General features: G+C 45.8%; 1 protein-coding gene across 2 annotated transcripts; it reads left to right on the top strand.

The window, feature by feature from the left end:
* The first annotated feature begins 10905 nt into the window (after positions 1 to 10905).
* LOC126543992 (uncharacterized) lies at positions 10906 to 21577 on the top strand. 2 transcript variants are annotated; one of them, XM_055062427.2, is made up of 5 exons: positions 10906 to 11106; positions 11858 to 11948; positions 15666 to 15851; positions 17666 to 17827; positions 21475 to 21577. In XM_055062427.2, exons 1-4 carry the CDS (start codon positions 11027 to 11029, stop codon positions 17741 to 17743), a joined length of 435 nt encoding a protein of 144 aa, XP_054918402.1. In that variant the 5' UTR covers positions 10906 to 11026; the 3' UTR covers positions 17744 to 17827; positions 21475 to 21577. The 2 variants fall into 2 exon arrangements, with proteins under 2 accessions (XP_054918402.1, XP_054918401.1); XM_055062426.2 differs by having other exon boundaries at positions 21472 to 21577.
* The last annotated feature ends 360 nt before the right edge of the window (positions 21578 to 21937 follow it).

The following is a 21937-nucleotide window of genomic DNA, read 5'->3' as shown; positions in this document are numbered from 1 at the left end:
GCCAGAACTGGAGCAGGGAGCCCTCCTTCTAGCACTGGTTCAAGTAATCCGTGATGCGAGTAATCGATCGATTGTCCACATTACTGAGCTTTGCGTTGGTGGCCTGGTTGTGGAGGGGCGAGGAATTGGGGCAGAGACTCAAAAGAGCTGCTCTGACCTCCTCGCCTGCTATGTAGGTGTCGAGTTGGAGCTTCGGCTATCTTGTACTTTAGGGGAGATGAGTTGGTATGCTGGGTGAGGTGTTTGCGTCACGGAGTATGCCCAAGAGAGCATCGGAGGTGTCCATGTGTAGATGTGTGAGCCGCTTGACGTGGTGCCGGGTGTTTTTTTGTTGTTGTTTTGTTTTAGAGGGATCCATGAGGTGTCGGTGGAGGGGCCACGCCCGTTTGTTGGACAGTTTGCAGGCGATGCGGTCGCATACTAGCCTCCGGTTGTAGTGGCATAGCTCCTCCAAATGTAGTTAAATTTGGGATTGTAGAGTGGCTAAGCGTTTTTGAGTGTTCTATTATGGTTATCCCAATTCCACCTCTCCAGCGCATCAATTCGGAACTGTGCGGTAGTTGAGGCCGAAGAGGCAGCCGTGGCTCTAGCGGCAGCGGAGGGCTACCGATCCAACAGGTCCTAACCATACTCACAGACTCCCAAGCAGCATGCCGCAACTACCTAAACGGCAAAATCAGCCACAGCGCGCTCCGCATCCTCCGCTCAAGTGGCAAAACCGTCAACAACCAGGCCAAACACATGATAGTTTGGGTGCCGGGACATACCGACATTACGGGAAATCAGGGGGCGGATAGGATAGCTCGAGGGCACGCAACAAACCGAGCATCCAACAATCCCGACCTTGCTGAGGAACCCGAGCCGGTAGCCCAAAGCTATTCAGAGATACTAAACTACTACAGAGGCATCAGACGAAAATACCCGCCCCCTCACAAACAACTAAATAGAGAAGACGCCGTAGCATGGCGACAGCTACAAACGGGAACATTCCCGTGCCTAAAGATGGTAAGCAAGATCTACCCCACGCAGTACGAGAGCGAGTGCCCATGGTGTGGAGACAAACCAACCCTATACCATACCACATGGGCTTGCCAGAAAACAGATGGGCTAGCCATAATAAAAAACCCGAGTGCGGAACAGTGGGAGAGGATGCTATCCAGCAACATCCTGAAAGTCCAACAAGGACTAGTAAGGCGTGCACGCAGGGCAGCTACCCTCAGCGGAGCCCTGGACTAGGCGAACCGACCCTGGAGAGAAGATGGAAGACTTCATCTGAAGCCGCAAAAATCACTGCAAAATAGAGAAAATAAACGTTTTTCATCATCATCATCATCTAGGAGGCTGTGGTGGATCTTCCAGTTGTAGGCGATTCGGGTGTCTAGTATGGAGGTGTCTGCGGTACTTTCAATGTGCAGCCTATGGTGTTGGATGTCATTATGAAGAGAGTCTATCCAGTCGTTGATGTCGGTATTGGGTTTTTCATGGAGGGCGGTCTGCGTGATGCGGAGAGCATGCGAATTAATGAGTTGTGTGCAGGGGTGATTTCAATGGCACAATGACTTGTATCATGTCATGATCACTGTCTAGTGTGTGTTGTGTTCTCTTCCAAGTCAAATCATGGAGGCAGTGGCTGAACATCAGATCCTAACTAGTGTCCCTGTTGACACTGTTATCGATTCCCGTAGGGTCCTGAAGGTTGTTGTGGGCGGAAAGTAGGAATTTCTGCAGCAGCAACCGGAGCTTGTAACCTCTTAGTGGTTCTTTTGTGTCCTCCGTCAGTGTACTGAGTGTTCAAATCCCCACCGATTAGTATTGGGCGCTTCCCTGCTAGGCGGTGAAATTCTCGGAGTAGGGAGTCCAACGAGGCCATCGGTTGGGATGGGGAGTGGTACATATTAGCAATAAGCCTGGATTGGAGTTTATGTGTGTGACGGATAATTTCGTTGATTACGCATGACGTCTCTGATGTGATGTAATGTGTTTTATGTGTCAGAGTACGGTACACAAGTGTGGATGCCCTGATAATGTTTGTGTTGTAAGAGTGTGTGAAGTTGTAAACTGGGTCATGCAACCTGAGTGGCAGTATCTTGCATGAGGAGGACTTGGGCTGTTGGAGAAAGTGTAGGAAGTAGAAGCTGAAAGGGCGCTTGCTTGAACCCTGAAGCTGCAGCAGTTTGAGGTTATGATTCGAAGGAATGATTGTTGCCCCATCCCGCCATAATGGAGCATGGGGATGGATAAGAGAGGCTAGTTTGGCGTGTATCTAGATGTCGGGTGCCATGGCGGTAGGTTGTTTTGTGAGTAGAAGGGGCGTAGAAAGCGGGGGGACCTGTGTGAGGCTTGTTTCGTGAAGGTCGACCATTTTCTGGGGTATAGATTCCATGCAACGTTGAATGTACGCCTCCAATTTTGTAGGGAGTTCAGAGATAAGGTCCTTGCATTTGCTTTCGAGGCGAATCTTCAGATCTTTGAGTTCTTTCGAATTTTTCGAAGAGGTCTTTCAGTTTATAGTACACATCGGTGGCCCAAAGGGAGGATGATACGTTTCTTTAGGGGGATAATTATGGTAGTACTGTGTTGGTCTGTGTTAGAGTAGAAGTTGAAAACCAAAGATAAGGAGAGGCAAGTGAGTGCGAAGTAAGGGCTCTGAGGTGGTTTACCTCCTCTCGCAGGGCCCGGAGTTTCCTTTCACTGTAGTTCGGGATATTCTGGACTGGTGCAGGGGGCAGTCTTCTTGCATAGTCGGCCCAAATGAGGCCCTGCCGGGGCTTGCAGCTGCGGTCACGGGAGGTGGAGCGCATAGTACTTGCACTGCGCGATGACTTTCGCAGGGCTCGCTCTTGCTCGCGGGTTTTTGACTGGCGTCCGGTGACTGGCTAGGTAGTGCGTGGTAGCGGACGGGCTTACCGGTACTTGTATTGCATATTCCTAATAGGATGCTCGCCCCCACAGACGCTGCACTCGGGCGGGCAGGTTGGGGCCAGCGTCGGTGGGCACTTGTCACCGAAATTGTGACAGCATCCGCTGACAAGGGTGGGACAGATATCCTGGTGGTATCTGATACGGTGGTAGTCGTAACATGTCTCCCATTTGGATCAATGAGGAAAGCTTGTGTGAACACCTGCCGAAAACCGGATAGCATTGGGCAGTGGGATGATGGCAAATGTGGTGATGATGGACCGCTTTCTTTTCAAAGGGCCGGGCGTCAATGACTGGCAGATTAGGATTTAAGGGGGCAAGTTCTTTTAGGATTTTAGCTTATGACTCACTCTCTGGGCCACATGAATGACGCGCCGCGCGCATGAACGCAAGATTTCACTGGTATCCGTGTTGCGCACCGTGACCACACAATAACAAATGTTGCCGCCGTCTTGCCGGAGATGTCCGATTAGGGGGATTTTTTCAGTGGGAGAGTCGAGCTCGAAAGCTCCGATGATGCGGTCAGCGATCTCGGGCTTTGCAGTGTAAACCAGTATAATGTTCTGCTCCTTAATTGGGAGAACCGTGATGACTTGTGCGCATTCCGCGCCCAGGTAAGCGATGAACGCTCTGCCGTATCCGGCTTCATGTAACTTCTCGTGCAGAGACACCCGTGTTCGCGGCTTCACAACAGTCCAGTCTCCAGTGGCGCTCCGGAGAAATCCTGGAGGTCCGGAAATTCGGAGCATCAAATAAGGCAAGAGTAACTTTTGCTGGCAAGAACAAACCACGCTACATTCACTACGAGGCTACGCTTATACAAGTCCGCCCGTATGGGCGCACGATCCCTGCCTGCTCCCAGTGTGGCATGGTCGGCCACCGTACTGACGTCTGTCCCGGCCCCAGGCCGGACAAGTGCGGGCTTTGTGGAACTGCGGCCCATCTCATAGCCGGAGAACGCGAACCACACGAATGCGTCCCTCAGTGTACCTTGTGTGGAGGAGCCCATGCCACGGGGACTCGATCCTGCACTGCTAAATATCGCCCACTGCAACACCAGCGCTTGGAACAGGGTCACCGTTCCAAACCCAAGCGCGACCGTCGTAAACGTGGGAAACGACGACCAAAGCAACCCGTGCACCAGAGAGACGACTCTGACCACCCAAAACAAAGGGCGCCCCCGGCCGGTCCCATTGACCAGGGAAAGAAGGACGCGCCCCTCCTGCCACAGCAGCAGGCAGGGAAACAAGCCACCAGAGCGAGACGGGAGATGCAAAGAGCCTGGGTCAACGCGGTCAAAGAGGGAACAAAGGTGAGCAGCGAGGGTGGGGTGGCCCCCTCACGTCCTCCCTTTTCCTCTCCCCGTTCCCCCCGCACGCCGGAGCAAATCGAAATCATTGCTCTTAAAGAGCAAATAGCTAACCTACAAAAACGGCTAGCTCTTGCAGAAGAGCGTCGAAAATCTCCCCCACCGCCCGTCCCTCTGTCAGTAGAGGCGATGGATAGCGATACCTCCCCTCCCGCGTCCCCTGACCACGGGCACTCGGTGATAGAGGCGAGGTTCAACGCGTTGGAGGCGGAAATAAACGCTAGACTTCAGGCGTTCGAAAAGCAATTCACAGCCGCTCTCGACGCAGCCCTCGGCAAAATCCCGTGCCTTATAGCGGCACATACCTCGATATCTACTCCTGCTACCCGACGGAGAGGCACAGTCAAGCGCCTTGTCGGTCAAAATATTAAGGAGAGCAGAACCAAAATTCCGCACGAGGAGGAGGATCTTCCTCCGGCAGGACCGATTCTGCCGGTTACCCTGTCTACCGGGGCCCCCGGCTCAGAACAGGCCCCGCGCGTGACCATTTTAAATCCTAGTACTCAACACGGCGGGACACCCTAAATCCCTCCGGGTGTCACAACGCAACTCGAATACTGTTGAAATCCTGCAGTGGAATTCTCGAGGATTCAAGGCGCGCACCAAGAGAGCTGACCTTAGACTCTTCATTACAACCCTCCCTCAACTTCCTGCTGTAGTAGCCCTCCAAGAGCCGGGAGAGGGCGTCACTTTCACGAACCACATAAGCTATCAGCAGGACGCACAGAGCTGTATCGGTGTCCATAAAAATTATACGGCCTCCCCGGCGGACCTGGGCTATAATGTAACGTTTTCGTATGCGATGGTCACCCTTCTTCCGCTTCAAAAACAGTATCCCCCGCTTCACATTATAAATGTGTATAGCTCACCAAAACTACCAAACGTCAATTTTGCTGATCTCTTCAGCAGGGCACTAAAGGTGGCAAATAGGCAACCCCTCATAATTGTTGGGGACTTCAACGCCCCCAGTCGATTATGAGACTACCACCGTGAAGAGAAACGCGGACACAAGCTGACGGAGCTTGCGTCTACGCTGAGCCTCACTCTTCACACGGACCCTGCCAAACCCACTCGGATTGGGAACTCCGTGACTCGGGATACCTGCCCGCACCTAACATTTACTAAAACCATAAGATACGCAGATTGGCACAATACCGAGGAAACCCTCGGTAGTGACCACTGCATTCTCACGACCACAATTCGCACTTCACCCCTCACTCGTCCTCACCACAAGGCAACCCTTCCAAACTGGCCAAAATTTCGTTCCAACTACAACAACCCACAACCTATAGTGGAACAGGGGTACACCACCTGGTCACAACTGCTAATCACGCAACTGACAGACACTGAACAGCAGTTTCAGCTCTCTGAGGCGAATCCGGCGGTGGACAACCACCTCCTTCACCTCTGGGAGGCCCGGCACAGCCTTGTCTGCCGATGGCGCCGGCAAAAACACAACCGTAAACTCAAAATTTGCATCGCCGAACTCACCAAGGAGGCGGCGGAGTACGCGGCCCAGCTCGCCGACTCCAACTGGGTAGACCGACACAATACGGCCGCTCGACAAATGTCGAACCGGAGTACATGGCGTCTTTTCCGTGCCCTAATTGATCCTACGAAAACCCAGACAGAAACCCATAAACACCTCCAGCGAGCGATCCACAACTTTAACGGAGACACAGCCGCACTGGCTATCTCCCTCAGAGACAAATATCTCTCCACACACCAGGATGCCCGAGGTCACGCGTACTCATATGCAGGCTCTGAGAACGCTGAGCTGGATCGACCGTTCCACCTTCATGACCTCATAGCGGCACTTGCCAAAATGAAACGAGGAACAGCTCCTGGCAGGGATAAGGTAACGGTAAAGCTTCTAGCCAACCTCCCCGACCCAGCCTATGAGCAGCTCCTCACTTACTTTAATGCAATCTGGCAAGGTGACACCCCTCTTCCCATTGACTGGAAAACGGCGTTGGTCACCTTCATCCCTAAACCAGGAAATGCCATAAACACAATCTCCGACCCATCTGCCTCACCTCTTGTGTGGGAAAGCTGATGGAGTCTATGGTACGGGATAGACTGTCCACCCATCTAGAAACCCAACACATCTTTGCAGACACCATGTGCGGCTTCTGCCCACACTGGTCCGCGCAGGATGGCTTACTGCAACTTCATACGGAGATTCTCGAGCCAGTCGAACACCCTAGTGATTGTAAGGTAGTCCTTGCGCTAGACCTAAAGGGTGCCTTCGATAACGTCCCGCACGAAATCATCCTAACCCACTTATCCCATGTAGACTATGGATTCAACACCTTCAACTACATTAAACAATTCCTCACAGACCACCAAACCTTTATCCAGATACAAGACACGAAACATGGCCCGTACCAGCTCGGTACGCGAGGTACCCCGCAGGGAGCGCTACTCTCACCACTCCTTTTCAATCTGGCCATGATGAAGCTCCCTGCCCAACTGGGTGAGGTCCCAGGCGTGCAGCATGCTCTGTACGCCGATGACATCACATTGTGGGCTACTCACGGATCGGTTGGAGCAATCGAGGCCAACCTGCAGCATGCGGTGGCTATTGTGGACGAATATGCCCGTCGATGCGGCCTGGAATGCTCCCCGACCAAATCGGAATTTGTGCACTTACGACCCAAACCGAAGTGCACCACTAAACTCAACCTATACCTACGTACAGGCCCCATCCCAGAACGCGACAAGATCCGAGTTTCGGGCCGTTGCATACATTAGGAACCGCAAAACTGATACCACTCTTCAAGAGTTCCGTAAGGTGGGAGACCAAGTGGGTCGTATCATCCGCAGGGTATCCAATAAAAAGGGGGGCTTGCGATGCAAAGACGCTCTGCGGCTATCGAATGCATTCGTAACCAGCCGAATACTCTACTCGGCGCCCTATCTTCACCTACGCAACAACGCCCTTGAGGTGATCTTACGCAAAATCTATGAGAGCCCTCGATGTCCCCATTACTACGTCCAAGAAACGTCTCCTCAAATTGGGGATGAAGAATAGTTTTGGGGAACTACGCGAGGCTCATCTTAACAATTAATTCTTGCGGTTGAGCAAAACACCAGCGGGAAGCCGCCTCTTGTCACGCTTGCACGTCCGATATATAACCCACACGGAACCCAGAGTCTCACTGCCAGACGCTTGGCGTCTCACCTTACAGGTAAACCCGCTCCTTTATAACGTGACACGAGATACTCAGATACTCACGAGGGCCGCCGCCAAGCGCGCGCTACAAGGATCACCAGAACATATGGAGATCGCCCGGGAGTATTCTATACGGACGCTGCCGGCCCTCACCATGGGGGTTGGTTTACGGCGGCAGTCGTCCATCAAAACACACCCGTTAATGGCCTCACTTTCCGGGCCCCCAATATTACTTACGCGGAGCAGGTGGCCATCGCGCTTGCTGCCGCAGATCCAACGTCTCGAGTCATCATCACCGATTCGAGGGGTGCTTGCCGCAATATAGAACAATGCCAAATCCCATATCGTGCCTTCCAAATCCTTAAGAAATGTGAGAACCAGAGATTCCAACACCGGCGCTCCTTTATTTGGGCCCCAGCTCATCAGGGAATAGAGGGGAACGAAGTAGCCGACGCTACAGCCCGCGCGCTTCATTTCCGGGCGTCGCCTCTATCAACCGTCGATGAGGTCCCTGAATTCAAACCGGCAATCACCTTTAAAGAAATCATACAGCTGTATCAGCTTAATCAAGGCCGATACTTCCCCCCTAGCAAAGGCCTCAATAAAACGGAGGAGCGCTGGCTTCTCCGTCTCTACACGAATACAGTACGGGGCCCGGCGGTGCTGAAACACTTCAACCCGGCATTTTCGGGCGAGTGCCGCCCGCAGTGTGGGGAGGTGTTTGCGGACACATACCACATGGTGTGGGCATGCCCCTCCAACCCTGCATTCCCCCCAAACCCCCACTCTACCCGAGAGGACTGGGAGGCCACCCTTCTAGGCTGTTGAACCCTCCAGGAACAACGTGCCCTGGTGGCCCTAGCCTGAGCCGCTGCAGAAGCCACGGGGGTCCCGGACTAGGGGCCGCCCCCTAGACTTTGTAAGTGCTGGGCCATTAGGGCTTAGCTCACACTTCTCTTGTAAATAGAAGAAATAAAGTTTGTCACTACTACTACCGCACGGTGTCATCAGGCGGAACGAAGTAGGTGAGGGCATCAGTAGAGCTCTTGCTGATGGATGGTGGTGCATGGCCGTTCTTAGTTCGTAGAGCTATTTGTCTGGTTAATTCCGATAAGGAACGAGACTAGCCTATTAAATAGGTACGGGGTTCCCAACACTTTACAACCTTCTTAGAGGGACAAGCGGTTCCTAACCGCACGAAACAGAGCAGTAACAGGTCTGTGATGCCCTTAGATGTCCAGGGCCGCACGCGCGATACACTGAAGGAAGCAGCGTGTCTTTATCCTTGTCTGAAAAGACTCGTTAAACCGTGGAACTTCTTTCTTAATTTGGTATAGGGGCTTGCAATTGTTCCCCTTGAACGAGGAATTCACAGTAAGCGCGAGTCATAAGCTACACTGTAAAAAATTTCCGTAATTATACGGAGGATTTCCGTCATTATACGGAGAACTGCAGGGTAAAAATACGGAAACTATGTCATATTTCAAAAATACGGCAAAATCTGCCGTTAATTTACGGAAAGTGCTCTCCGTTTTCAGCTTTACGGACATTTTCACTGTAATCATATGTACGGCTATACACTGTTTTGGACGAAACAGACAGAATTCCGTATTTTTGTTATGCGAACATCCCTATTATTGTGAGAAAACTTAAGCTGTCTGAATGAGCGCTCGTACTCGTAAAGTTTCAGCCAACAATATTTTATTGAACACGCAAACTGTACGCATTATGAAGATGCGTACAAAATGTGAGAGCTAGCCTTCTACCAAAAGCTGCAATAACAGATCGTATAAATATATATACGCATCTTCTATTGCGGTCGCAGTTTGCCGCGCATATGGGCCTCGCTGATCATATTCGCAAATATATGCGTGTTCTCGCAATGTTCTCAAATTAAGCGCTTTGTAGTTAATAGCTGTAGTTTAAGTGAACGAAGAGCCGTGGACATACGTGCATACGTAAACAAGCTTGCAGCATTCAGGTGCTGGTGCACTGGGAATGACATTGGTGCTCTGTATACGCCAAAAATTGTGTGCACTCTAAATCAGTACCGAAACGCAGGGAGTGGTATAATGACCGTAACGGCATTTACATTTTGCAACAAATGGTCTCGAAGGGGGCTGGCGGCCTATAGATCCAAGTACAACGGTCGGATGAAATTTTCGAATGCGGCAAGCAATTAACCCAGGTGTCAAAGGGCATTGCTGAACTGCAATGTAGTTGGTTTAACTCATTCCCCTAATATTTACAAAATATCTCGTCTCTGACAATTACTGCCCATTCATTGAGACAAATCGATTACGCATAATCTTCACTGTTCATGTGTTAATTCTTGCGATAAGATGTAATCGCAAACATTTGGCGCTTCATCTTGAACCGAGACCGGTAAGCGCGCTCGTTCTTGTACGGTAGAATAAAGAACGCGAACATGCACCGACATGTGTGTAAACTACTGGAAGGTGACTGAAGATGAAGGACCTATTACCGTGCTAGTACTGTGTGTACTGTCAAAAAGAAGAAAAAAATAATACGGAAAGAAAGAATGCCCAGTGCCGAGATGTAACGATTCAAGCTTTATTTCTTTTTAACCTAGAATGCAACACCATTAGTTCCATGTGGTTTATATATGGGTAATGTTATGACACAACTCATTATTTACCCGTTCATTACATTCACCAACCAGCCCAAATTATCGCTATACTAGAGATTATGGACGCATCGCAGTGCATTGCTTTGCACTTCATTGCAGCACAGGGGTTAGCTATCCCCAGTAGCGAACGCTTTGGTTGACCTCCCTGCCTTTCTGCTTCTTGCATTCTCTCTCCCTTTGTATAAAACGCACTAACTTGTGGGAGAGAAAGTGTTTTCCTCTTTTAGAATTCAATTAATTGTCAAGCAATTATATTGCAGTTCCAGTAACTGTATCGACCGGGTCCCGGTCGAAGAAACCAACAGCAGGCGTTTCAAGACAACAGTGAACTGTTATGTTTATTGCGCTGGGCATTTTATACCAGAGCGAGGGAAAGGGGGTAGTGGAAATAGAGGGCAAGGAAAGGCACGTGTCGTTCCAGCGTGCCAAGATAGCTTGTGCTCGTTGAACTGATACGATACAGTAACTAGAGCACAAATGCGAAAACGAAACCGATTCTGTTATCCGCGCTCACAGAGTGCGGCACCAGGGAGCAGCGCGCGCTGCGCGCCCGTTAGGAGTGGCAGACGGAGCTGCACATGTGTAGTCAGCCGGAATTTATCGTGTCGTGTTGCAAAAGTTGTTAAATTGCCGTAAATATCTCTTGATTTGTACTCAAGAGTGAAGCAAGACTCCAAAGAAGAGAGACTGACGCATCGGGAGCGAAGAACAAAAACGATGGATGGTTACGCTGCTTGGGTCTCGGCACGTTCGAATGGGCAAAGTTCCGAATTTGTCGCTGTGTTTTGTACGCTTGCGCGCTCGTCATTTGCCGTCATCGCGCGGAGATATTTGCGCTGGATGTCTTTCACTTCGTGTACAAAACTCTGCACGCTGCGGCATCGAAGAAGTTGTCCTGTGTTTGGGTGCACGTATGCGCTTGGACACGGATATATCCTGCTTGCCCTCAACGGGTGTTCAACAGTCTACGCGCACTCGTAACTTGCTCATGAGGTAAGCCCATTTTAATCTTATTTGGTTTGCATAACGTAGGTGTTAAAGTGATGTGCGGTAAGCCGGTGTCGCGAACAGAAATATTGTTTCAAAAGACCACTATGCAACTTCTTAGGGCAAAACTGACGCATGAATGGGGAAAGGGATCACCCTATCTTTTCAGATCGATTCCAGTCGTAGCGCGATCGGCTCGATCGCAATTTCCGTGAGGTACTTCTAACCTTTTGCTCACTCGCGTTAAAAGCGTAGAATAAAACTGCGTTCAGTTGCGCACTTGTATTGACGCTTGTATTGGCTTGAGAGCATACTGTATCCGATACAAGAACTTCTGTTAAAATACGGAAATAAACGTTCGAGGCAATAGCAGTCGCTCACTACCTGTGATCGTTACTTTCTTGCTTGGGTGCACGTTTTAATTGTGACCAGAAAAAAAAAGTTCTTTCCTCTGGCTGCTCTGCTGTGTTTCCTCGGTGCAACTTTTTGCAGTGCAGCAAGACGTGTTGCTTCGAATGATGTCTGGGCAGTCAAGGCATTCGTGTCAGTAAGCAAGCAGTAAACGGGGTATCAGTGCGAAAAAAATTGGACATACAAGAGAAGCGAATGGTATCATCATTGACTCTTTTATTTTACGAATAATTCAGTTGTATTACTAAAGCGGAGAGTGGATATGCATGAAAGTCAGATTGTATTGATACTCAGCAAAAACAAGGTAACTTATCATTACTAATCAATCCTTTTCTTTTACTGAAAGGCAAGTTGCTGTTGTGCTGGAGCTGAGAAGAGGTCTGCTGCCTGCAATGGGTCCATCTCTCTCAAGTTATCGCAGTATTGTAGCTCTCAAAGTGAGTGGATTTTTTTTTTCTCTTAGCTATTTGCCACCTGAATCATGACTGCCACCTGCCACCTGAATCAAGCTGTGTAGGTGATCTTTGTTAGTGACATTGGAGTGCTGGTGGACAAGCACTCCTTTATGATTGCAATGCATATGACAGAGTGTAGCTGTGGCAGTATGCAAAGGTGTTAATCTATAAGCCAAATTAGGTTCTGTGAGGTAATATGTTAATATATTGATGACATTGGATTGTGGTCTAGCAGGCAAAAATGCTAAACAAGGAGAAGTAATTTTAATTTGCACTTGGTAAGATGTGCAAACAATTCAGGCTGTTACACATGAAATGGGACATTTGTAGATGTCTTCTACAATGCTGCAGTCCTGAATAGCTTCAGAGTTTAGTGATAGCACTATAGTTTCTCTGTAAAGCATGCAGCACAGTTTAGCATTGGGGGAGGCTGGCATCAACAGGCGTCTACTTACTTAGTTAGTTAAATGGGGTTTAATGGCGCAAAAGCGGCTAAGGCTATGCTGCGCCAAACATGAGGTGTTTTAAAATCCAGTTAATGAAGGAAAAGGCTTTGTTAATAATTATATTTTATGTAAAAATCCAGTGTCGTCTAGAAATTTACAAACGTCACATAATGGGACTAGCGGATCATCACCTAAAATTAGAGCAGGGTGTAAAGGTATGTGTAGTTGATATAATTTGTGCAAAAGTGTTCGTCTGTGTGTTTCAGTCTGCGTACATGTGAGTAATATGTCCATAACTGTTTGTGGCTGTTGACGTTTCTCGCATGTTGGTGTGTCTTCTTTCGTAAGTAAGTAATTGTGTGTGAGGTGTGTGTGCCCAATGCGTAGTCGGCATAAAACTACATTGATGAACCGCTCCTGATGGTAGCATGACTTCCACTCGCCAACTATGGGTTTCGTGAGATGTAGTTTGTTGTCAGCACAGTGGTCCCATTCACGTTGCCATTTCGCCGTTAAGGCTTTTCTAATCGCGCGGATGCTATCTTTGTATGGAAGTGTTGTGTTTGTTATCTCTTTGTTCGCTGCCATCGATGCATATCTATCCGCTGCTTCGTTACTCGGTATCCCAACATGACTTGGTACCCAGCAGAAGTGGATTGATCTCCCATATTTGTTAAGTGCGACCATGTTTAGTATGTCCCCTAACAGGGGTTCACACTCAGATTTTAGGTTTAGAGCCTTCAGTGTACTTAAGGAATCAGTGTAAATGACTGTGTTTTTGTGCTTGCCAGTGATAATCTTTTTCACTACAACCCATAAAGCGTAAACTTCAGCAGTGAAAACAGAGGCATGTTTTGGTAGACGAATACTTCTTTCCTAATTTTCTGTTACGGCCCCTACACCCACGTGTTGTTTTGTTTTGGACCCATCAGTGTAGAATTGCATGTGATTTTGATATTGGTCCTGAAGAGCACGGAATTCTTGTATAATGTGGTCGTGAGGAGTGTCTCTTTTCCTTAAATGTGTTAATGTCCAGTCACACAACTGCGTGAAATCGTACCACGGGGCCAACCGTTCTGGTTTCTTGGCAACCTGGAGGACTTCGTGGGGAATTTCATAATCCCGACCCTATTGCTCATACTGCAGTACAAGTGGCCTAAACATGTTTGGTTTATTTCTGTAGTGTAAGCGTGAGTTGCACTGTGTGACGATGTTGTAGCATATGTGTTGCGGTGATGACTTGAATTCTGAGTACGTAAGGAAATGTGAGGAATGCTCTGCGCTGCTGTAATGAGGGTTCGTTACATTCAACATATAAACTTTGAATAGGTGACGTCTACTTACTGTGAAGTTCAAATGAGGTGTTACTGTTAGGGTGACTATATATAATTTATGGCTTAATTCTAATCTTGTATGAGGCAGACATAGTTTACCCACTTCGTTAAACAATAGAGATGTAATATCTATGTATACAAGTATTACCCATTCATTTATGCCATTTGGACAATGGCAGAAATGCATGGGCAATACTTGTGTACATAGACATTACATCACTATTGTTTAACCAAGTGGTGCCCCTGCATGCTAAATTTTACAGGGCTATTATTAAGTAATGTCAACTTTTGTTGTAACATTAAGGCACCTTTTATATTATTACAGATTACCACCATTGTGTACCATCATAGTGTGATATTTACACTAAATGTATTTGACTTTGCTATAAAACCCTGCACAGTGGTGCATCATGAAATTTTTTTCTATAGTTTCGGGCCTCAGAATGCACTTCACGTTATATTCTTGTTTGCAACAAAACTATAATGCAGGTTTCTCTCCTTATATTTTGTGGCACTTCAAGCTGCGGCGAGCTAAACCACTGGGCTGCAATACTGGAATCGCTACTGCGTGTGGAGCTGTCTTCAAACACACACAAGGAATACATAATTGCTTTTTTAGCGCAAAACAATGGACACAAGAAAGACGACAGAACAAGGCGCTACTCTCAAGTGACATCACTTTATTGCGTCCCTCCTTTGTAGACAGCAGAATCTAGAAGAACATGCGCTGTGAACACCATGTACAGGAACCACCAACATCTGATCACAAGAGCACACTCATAGGACAGAATCCAAAAAAACCATATTGAGCACTGTACAAGGTTAAAGAAAGCACACTAATGCACTGTGATGTCAGTTGAGAGTAGCGCCTTGTGCTGGTCGTCTTTCTTGTGTCCATTGTTTTGCGCTAAACAAAGTATTTATGGATTCGCACCAACTAGCCCGCCAATGCATTGTGTTGAACGCAAAGAAATGCTGCTTTGCCTTCTTTGACTGTGTTGCGGGCACTTCTGAAGTACTGTCTGTCCAATAACCTTGGTGGCATGGAAGTGCCGTCCACTTCTATGCGTTGCTTTCTGTTTCATTGTGGCATCACATCACATTATATTCATAATGTGTATGTACTTTTTCTAAGAGACCCATATTCCTATCCTTGTGTTATATTTGCTGTCGCATTATTTATGTGCAAATGACCAGTGCTCTAAGTTCCATTTTATCGCAAAGCAAACTACTGGTACCTAAACAGTTCTGTATATCAGAAAACCAAAGCCGAACTGCCGAACACTATCAAGCAGCAGCCTTAGTACAGTGTCAAGTAGTCAGATTTTATTGGTTATGCAGAGGCGCACAGTGTACCTCTTTATTACTTGCTGAACAATTAAGCTGTGTGAAAACTGAGTATTTATGTAGCTTCAACCACATGCTATTGGCCATTGTTCCTGCCCTCAGCAAATGTGGAAGATTATCATGGCATTTCTTTTTCTAACTCTTTTTCCTTATTACAGTGGGATTACTGCATGTGTAAGTAGGAAACGGATCACATAGGCAATCAAAAGCCAACAATGTGTAAACTTGGAACATTGATTGTACAGTTTGATGACCCAGAATAAGTAGAAATACACCATAAATGATTGACGATTAACTTTTACTTGACACAGGGCTAGAGCATACAGTAAGCATACTGTATGCTCATACGGTGTCACATCAATTTAAATTTTAGTGTAGCTTTACAGTGTACGCTTCTATTGTTGCATTCTGTCAGAGGGATGGTAATGTTTCGCGTGTCTAGCAACTAGACTGTCTATATACAGTAGTAAAAATGTGCGAACTGTATTTTTTAATGATTTGATAGAATGTGTAGAACAATAAAGCCATACAATCAACGCACAGTGATGTGACTTTCTCTGCACATGTTGCAGGTTCAAAAAAGTATGGTGGAAGCTGTTGCCAAGGTTCCGACCAGAAAAGACAGCCAGTATAAAAGGGTCCACACCACTGATCTCTACTACAGGGCATGGACAGCACATCGAGCACCCTCGACTGAAGCCAACCTTGTCCCGGAAGTTGGTGCTTCACAACTTTGCGGCAGCACTTCGTTTGCACGGGTGTGTGGCATTTCTTCCCCTAACATGCCTGCCTGATGTGCCATAAACTACCCAAGCAGTGTTTCGAGGTGTCCAGAATTTTTTCATTGCAATGTCTACAGTGTAGCTAACATAAGTGGCGTGCAATGGAAACACTGGTAAATGAGAAAAATTGATGTAAGAGAACACTATCGTATACGGGTTCAGATTGTCATAAAAGTGCTTACCAGACATGTAGAGACCTCCTAAAATGTGAAAAACCACAAAGAAAAGTTTTTCGGCAGCAATATTATCTGATCGCACGCACTAGTTAGTCCACCATATGCCCTGCTTCCAGGACAAGCGCCTGCATGACACCGCATTTCCACTGGCTTCACCTGCATCCGGTGCGGTGTGCTGCATCCAGCAAAACATTAGAAATCACTGGTGCACAGTGTTTTCTGTCCCCTTTCTCGACGCCTACTGAACACATGGTAAACTGTTTCCAAAGCAAAAAAACAGAGGGAAAGGGCTCTGAACACATTGCATTTTAAAGTGGCTGGTACTGGGTAACGCAAGTACTGTGGCATAGTAGATTTGCACCAGGCAACCTGTGCGCCCAAAAAGGCTGCTGTTTACTTGCAAATGGCCAACGTATTGTGAGCATGTTGAAGTTCTTTTTTTATTCTCATCGCTTATTTAGCTAGTGTAGACAGCTTTCACAACTGGAGAAGAAGCCTCGGAAGCATGAAACACTTCACAAAACCAGCTTCAATATATCGTGTCTGCATCACAATTTCATGGCTGCATGAGTGAACCCTCTGGTTAACATGTAAGAGTGTTCATGATGTTTGCCATGCATTATCCACTTTATTTACAGGTCAACCCTATCTTGAGATTTAAGCTGATGTTGCGTTTAGAGAAATTATGGTCGAGAGCCAGCTTTTGAGAATACAGATTGAGCTCGACAGATTAAACGCCAGAACAAGTCGTTGAGGATTTCAGATCAAGAATCTTCAAAGGCCAGTTCATTTAGTGGTGTTAATATTCTGCTCAAAGTTGTTGACTGTTACGTTCCTATGGTGCCCAAGCATTGCGGTAACAACTTCACTTGGAGTACATAGCAAGGGTGTATTCGACGTAAGCTGCTGGCTTTTTTCTGTGTTTTCAAAAACTGGTTTCTTGTTCAGTTCAAATTTTCAAATTTTGCATTGTTTATTAGGTGTTGTGTTCTGTTTCCTTTTCCTGCAGCTTCTTAGTTAAACATCTGAATAGTGAACACAACTTGACCTTTTGCTTCATTTTCTAGATTACCGCCCTCGATGCAAAACAATTTCACTTCAAAACTGCTTCTGCCGTACTGAAAGAATAACTTGAAGCAGCCATAGCCACCAATAACACGCAAGAGATGATTATGAAAATTGTAATATTGTTTTTTGATCTACAGGGTGTCTTAACTATCGTGCACCAAGATTTAGAAATATGTAAATGCGATGTAACTAGACAAAATGAAGGTAATGTTCTTTGCCGTCGCTTGGAGATACTCTGATTACATTTTGCATTCTGCCTAATTACATAATTCTTAATTAGTTAATAAATATCTCAAATAATAAAATGAAATGTGTCAATGAAAAGTTGTAGAGCAATATGAAAGCCTCCTTATACACTTTTTTGTTACTGTTACTCATTGTGTGCTACATAAAAGTGTTTTTCCAAGGAATAAGCCTGCGAATACACATAAAGTGTCTTGAGTGGCCAGTCATGTGTCAGTTTTGTGGTGCAAAGCCACGAATACACCTTAAATGGGTTCTTTTAAGAAAAAGACTTGGCTCAGAAAATTATCCTTCTTTATGCAGCCTGTGGAGACAAGGTTTCTTAGACATGGCCATGGCCCTCAAGGAAGATGCCGAGGCCACAGGCAGTTCCTCCAGTGACCGTGAAAAGGTCCCCTGGGGCACAAGTCTAATTTGGCACCCCTACCTTTCTCCTGCAGCTTTTCTGTCTACTTAGCTAACCAGGTGGGTCAATGATGGCAAAGGGAAAAAAGAAAACAGCTTCAAACGTAGAACTTGCTCAAGCTCAACGCATTTTTGGTGTGAAGTTTTTCCCTTATCATTTATCAAAAAGCGGGTAATAAGTATATGATATGGTCTTCATACGGACACCTCTTTCCCACAGAGAATTAGCAGTAAAAAAAGCAGCTTATGAAGGCTTGAATATTAGCTAGGATGATGTGGCATAGATAGGATAATGATTATGAATGTTTCTGGTAAAGGTAGTGGTAGTAGAGTGAATAATCAGTTTATATATAGATTAAAAGACATTTCGTTCCAATGCCAGAATTTTAAATCATCCCAAATAATTCTTGCGTTTCATAGTCTATGCGCATTGAGTGACAGTGCTTCTTGATGCTTGCTTCTTGCTGACATCATTCTTATGCTGCATAATTCACCTGTTTAAATTCCCTATTTCTCCCGTTCAAGCAACTTTACATTCATCATAACATACCTTGTAGATGAGTTCCAGAAACTTGCTGATGAGATTAGGGGGCGGCGTGCACCCCAGGCTTAGATATGCATTCAAGAGCCTAATGTCTTGCAAATGTTAGAAATACTCCTGCTAAGCAAGTTCTTGGTGTCATACAAGGTTATTTGCAAGTATGAATTTGCCTAAATTTAGAAAACAGTCAATCTAAAACATGTCAAGCAATATCGCTGACAGTACACACACATTCCAACGGAACTAAATACAAATAAATATAGCACCAAATGCAGAATCATTGGCATGATGCCATTCTTTCAGTGGAATAAAATCTGTCCTGCGTTGTAAATCTGGAATCCTTTATAATCCAGACTACTAAATGCCTCATGAGGGTTGTGACGTAAAATATGCGTGTATTTATTCCTCGTTTTTTTACTTTAAGACCCGATAATGCTTAAACAGCAGTGAAAGAACTGAGATCACGGTACTTAATACTTTATATTGCTCCAGAAATCCGTTTTTCTGCCGATCGCAGCATTTGACACTACCAATTTTTGACAGAAAATGTGAGACAGAAGGCACATAACACTTAAGGTGGTGCTATTCACTTTGATTGTTTGGGAACAAAACTCATAATGTACATGTTATGGCCCTACGTGTCATTGCCTTTGAACAACAAAAAGGTAGGGGATTTGCGTTTTGCAAAACTGCATGGAGGTTTTTACTGTGTGCAATTAAAATTAGAAACCTTCACAGCTGATACTAAATGCATTCTCCACAGCTTTAGGTTATACAGGTGCACTACTTTACACAGAACACACTCTTTTACCTCATCACTGCCCACACTCTTAGGCAAAGTTACACCCTTTGGAGTGCCCCTTCTGCCACACAACGATAATCGTCATCTGCCTTGTTGCGTTGCCTTTCTTTAACGCTGCGAGCCCTGTACTTTCCAGTAACGAACGGCATGCGCGTTATCAGCATGATAGCATTCCCGAAAGGAAAGTAGCAGGCGTGGCGTTTTAAAGAAAGGAAACACACCAAGGCAGATAATGATTATTGTTGTGTGGCAGAAGGGGCACTCCAAAGGGTGTAACTGCCTAAGAGTGCAGGTAGTGATTCAGATTCTTCAAAGGTGTTTCATTGTATGGGATGGCACATCGCTCTTCACTTATTTGCAGAATATTGCATTCCAATTGTGTCATATCAGATGAATCCATTAGAGAGCTTTAACTTGCCCTAAATTTATTACAGCTCTGTACTGGTAAACTGGCAGCAGCTTGCAGTGCTTGTGGAAAAACAATTGTAACCGCCATATTATATGCAACTGCTAGTGCACAGGCATCGGCAGCAGCAATGGTTAGGGTACACTTGTTTCTTCTGTTCTGGGGTATGCATCCTCCGCGAGAAAGTAGTTTTTTTCGTCTTCCTCTTCTACCACATTGGAATGTAAAATGGGGTGTAATTTGTAGGGTATACTCTTGAATAAACTTCATGAGCATTTATTCTTGTCTGTGCCACAGATCATTGTTGCTACCACTATAAAAGCAGTTTACAGCACCCGTAGGGAACAATCTGTGAATCTTTAACGAACAGTAACGATAATGAATAATCGAATAATTTTTAGTAATTTTCAACAAATTTAGCACTCTTTGCTTTCCAATGTGGTGTTTTTCAAACCGTAATGTTGGCACAAGGTTTGTCTGCAGGATGTCATTTTGTGTGAATGAGTGCCCTTGTGCGCATAACACCTCATCGTCAACATTCTGCTGCACAGAATGTCATTAGCTTTCGTATGCATTGGTCACTATCGGCTGCTCCTTTGTTAGTTGGAATGTAGCATTTATGTAAAGCACATTTGATGTTCTAACAAAAAGCATTGTGCCCTGTTATCTTCTAATTCTCCTACTTGATGCCTAGTGCTATAATAGCATGGTTGACACCATGAGAGTGAGTGTGGTGTATAATTGTGTCTGGTGGGGTGGGGGGTGTACATTAACTTAAGCAACTTTTCCAGACGACTTGAATCAATATTGTGGAATGCTGGTTTTTTTTTTTCAATCACTGTTACCAAGTTTCACTTTGGTTGTGGCAACAAGTTTAATGTAGTTCGCTAGCACTCCTGCCAACACATATAATGTGCAGGCATCTGTGTTGAAGAAAAGACCAACTAATGGTTTGCGAGGAGCTAAGGTCCGTTTTGACCATTAAATTTTGAGCTTACACCGGTGGAAATAACTGGTGAATGAAAGCACACCCAGGAGAACTGACCATAATATTTTCTTTCAATATAATAATGATGAAGCTTTGAACTGCATATCAACTGACTTGTTTAAAAAATGACCCATTTCCTTGTTCAAGTAAGACAAAGGTTCCACAGGAAGACAGAAACTTGAAGCCGTCAACAGCAGCATGAATACAAACAGCGCTCGACGTTTTGCAATCTTGCACCTGGTTATCATATTGTCCATCCCATTTTTTTCCACAGGCTATTCTTTACTGTTTTATGGTCATACCCAGTTTAATTTTAATGACCCTATTTTTTAATATTTCGTTAATATATCTTTTCTTCATCGGCTTTTAACAAAATATATATTCGTAATATGCCTTCATTTACCATTTACAGTGATCTTAACCAGATGCATCTTGATACAAAATTTATTTTCCTTAATTCTTCGTTTTGCTTTTCCAAAAGTGCAAACTGTTTATCTTCATACCTATTTTGTCTTCTCAGAAGATTAGGTCTACTGGATTAATGACTGCTTACATGTGTACATCATTTTCTGTTTTGGTCACCCCTACTCTTTGCAAGAACTGACAGTAGTGCTCATACCCGCTCCATCACAATCACCACTGCTAAGCACACCCTTCCTTCTTTTATTTTAACACTGGCTTCTCTTGACCTATTATATGCACCAGTTTCTTCTCCCCCAATGAGGCTAGGGGCCACTGAGCTATGCACAATCCAAAACAACACAGCCAAGTAAAACATTTGCTACCCTAATGACAAGCACCTATGTCGAAATGTTGGCTATAGCAACATCCCTTGTTCCAACAATGTTGGTCTACTTACATGTTTTTCTAACACAGAAGTTACTGCTTTGTCGTGTTCTGTGATTATACTTTTTTGCCGCTTTCTTTAGGATGGATATTCACGAATACTATTTGTTTCTCCTAACAGCAGCAAGTTTATCCTTGCAAGCATTTTGGGTCAAGAACAACTTTCACCAGGAAGAAGTGCAAGACGAGTGATTGAAGAAAATAAAGTTGCTTCTGTGATCTAAGAACTTGAGGACTGAAATGTTGCACCTTAGTGTATATATGCTATGCAGTGCATTCATATCACAAAGTGCAAAGTGTTTTATCTCTGCAGCCATGTCAGTGTGTTGGCCAGACAATTTTCTCAATGGTGACCTGCTGCTTTGTCTATGAGCTGCCTTCATGACATTTGCATTAAAGGCGATGTACTGTCGTGGACAAAAGTACCCTGGAAGTGCGAGCGTTGACCAAATTGCATTTCTGTTCAAGACTGCTGAAAACAGTGGGTCACGTATGCACATTCCGAACGCAGATGGTAGCACGGCTGATCCCAGCAAATAGTGCACCATAAAATTCGGTCGACTCTCGCACGTCCTGGGCAATTTTGT

The sequence above is a fragment of the Dermacentor andersoni genome, chromosome 10 (genome assembly GCF_023375885.2).
Source record: "Dermacentor andersoni chromosome 10, qqDerAnde1_hic_scaffold, whole genome shotgun sequence".
Taxonomy (NCBI): Eukaryota; Metazoa; Arthropoda; class Arachnida; order Ixodida; family Ixodidae; genus Dermacentor; species Dermacentor andersoni.
The sequence above is the reverse complement of the archived record's forward strand: the minus strand, read 5'-3'. Positions and strand labels throughout refer to the sequence as shown.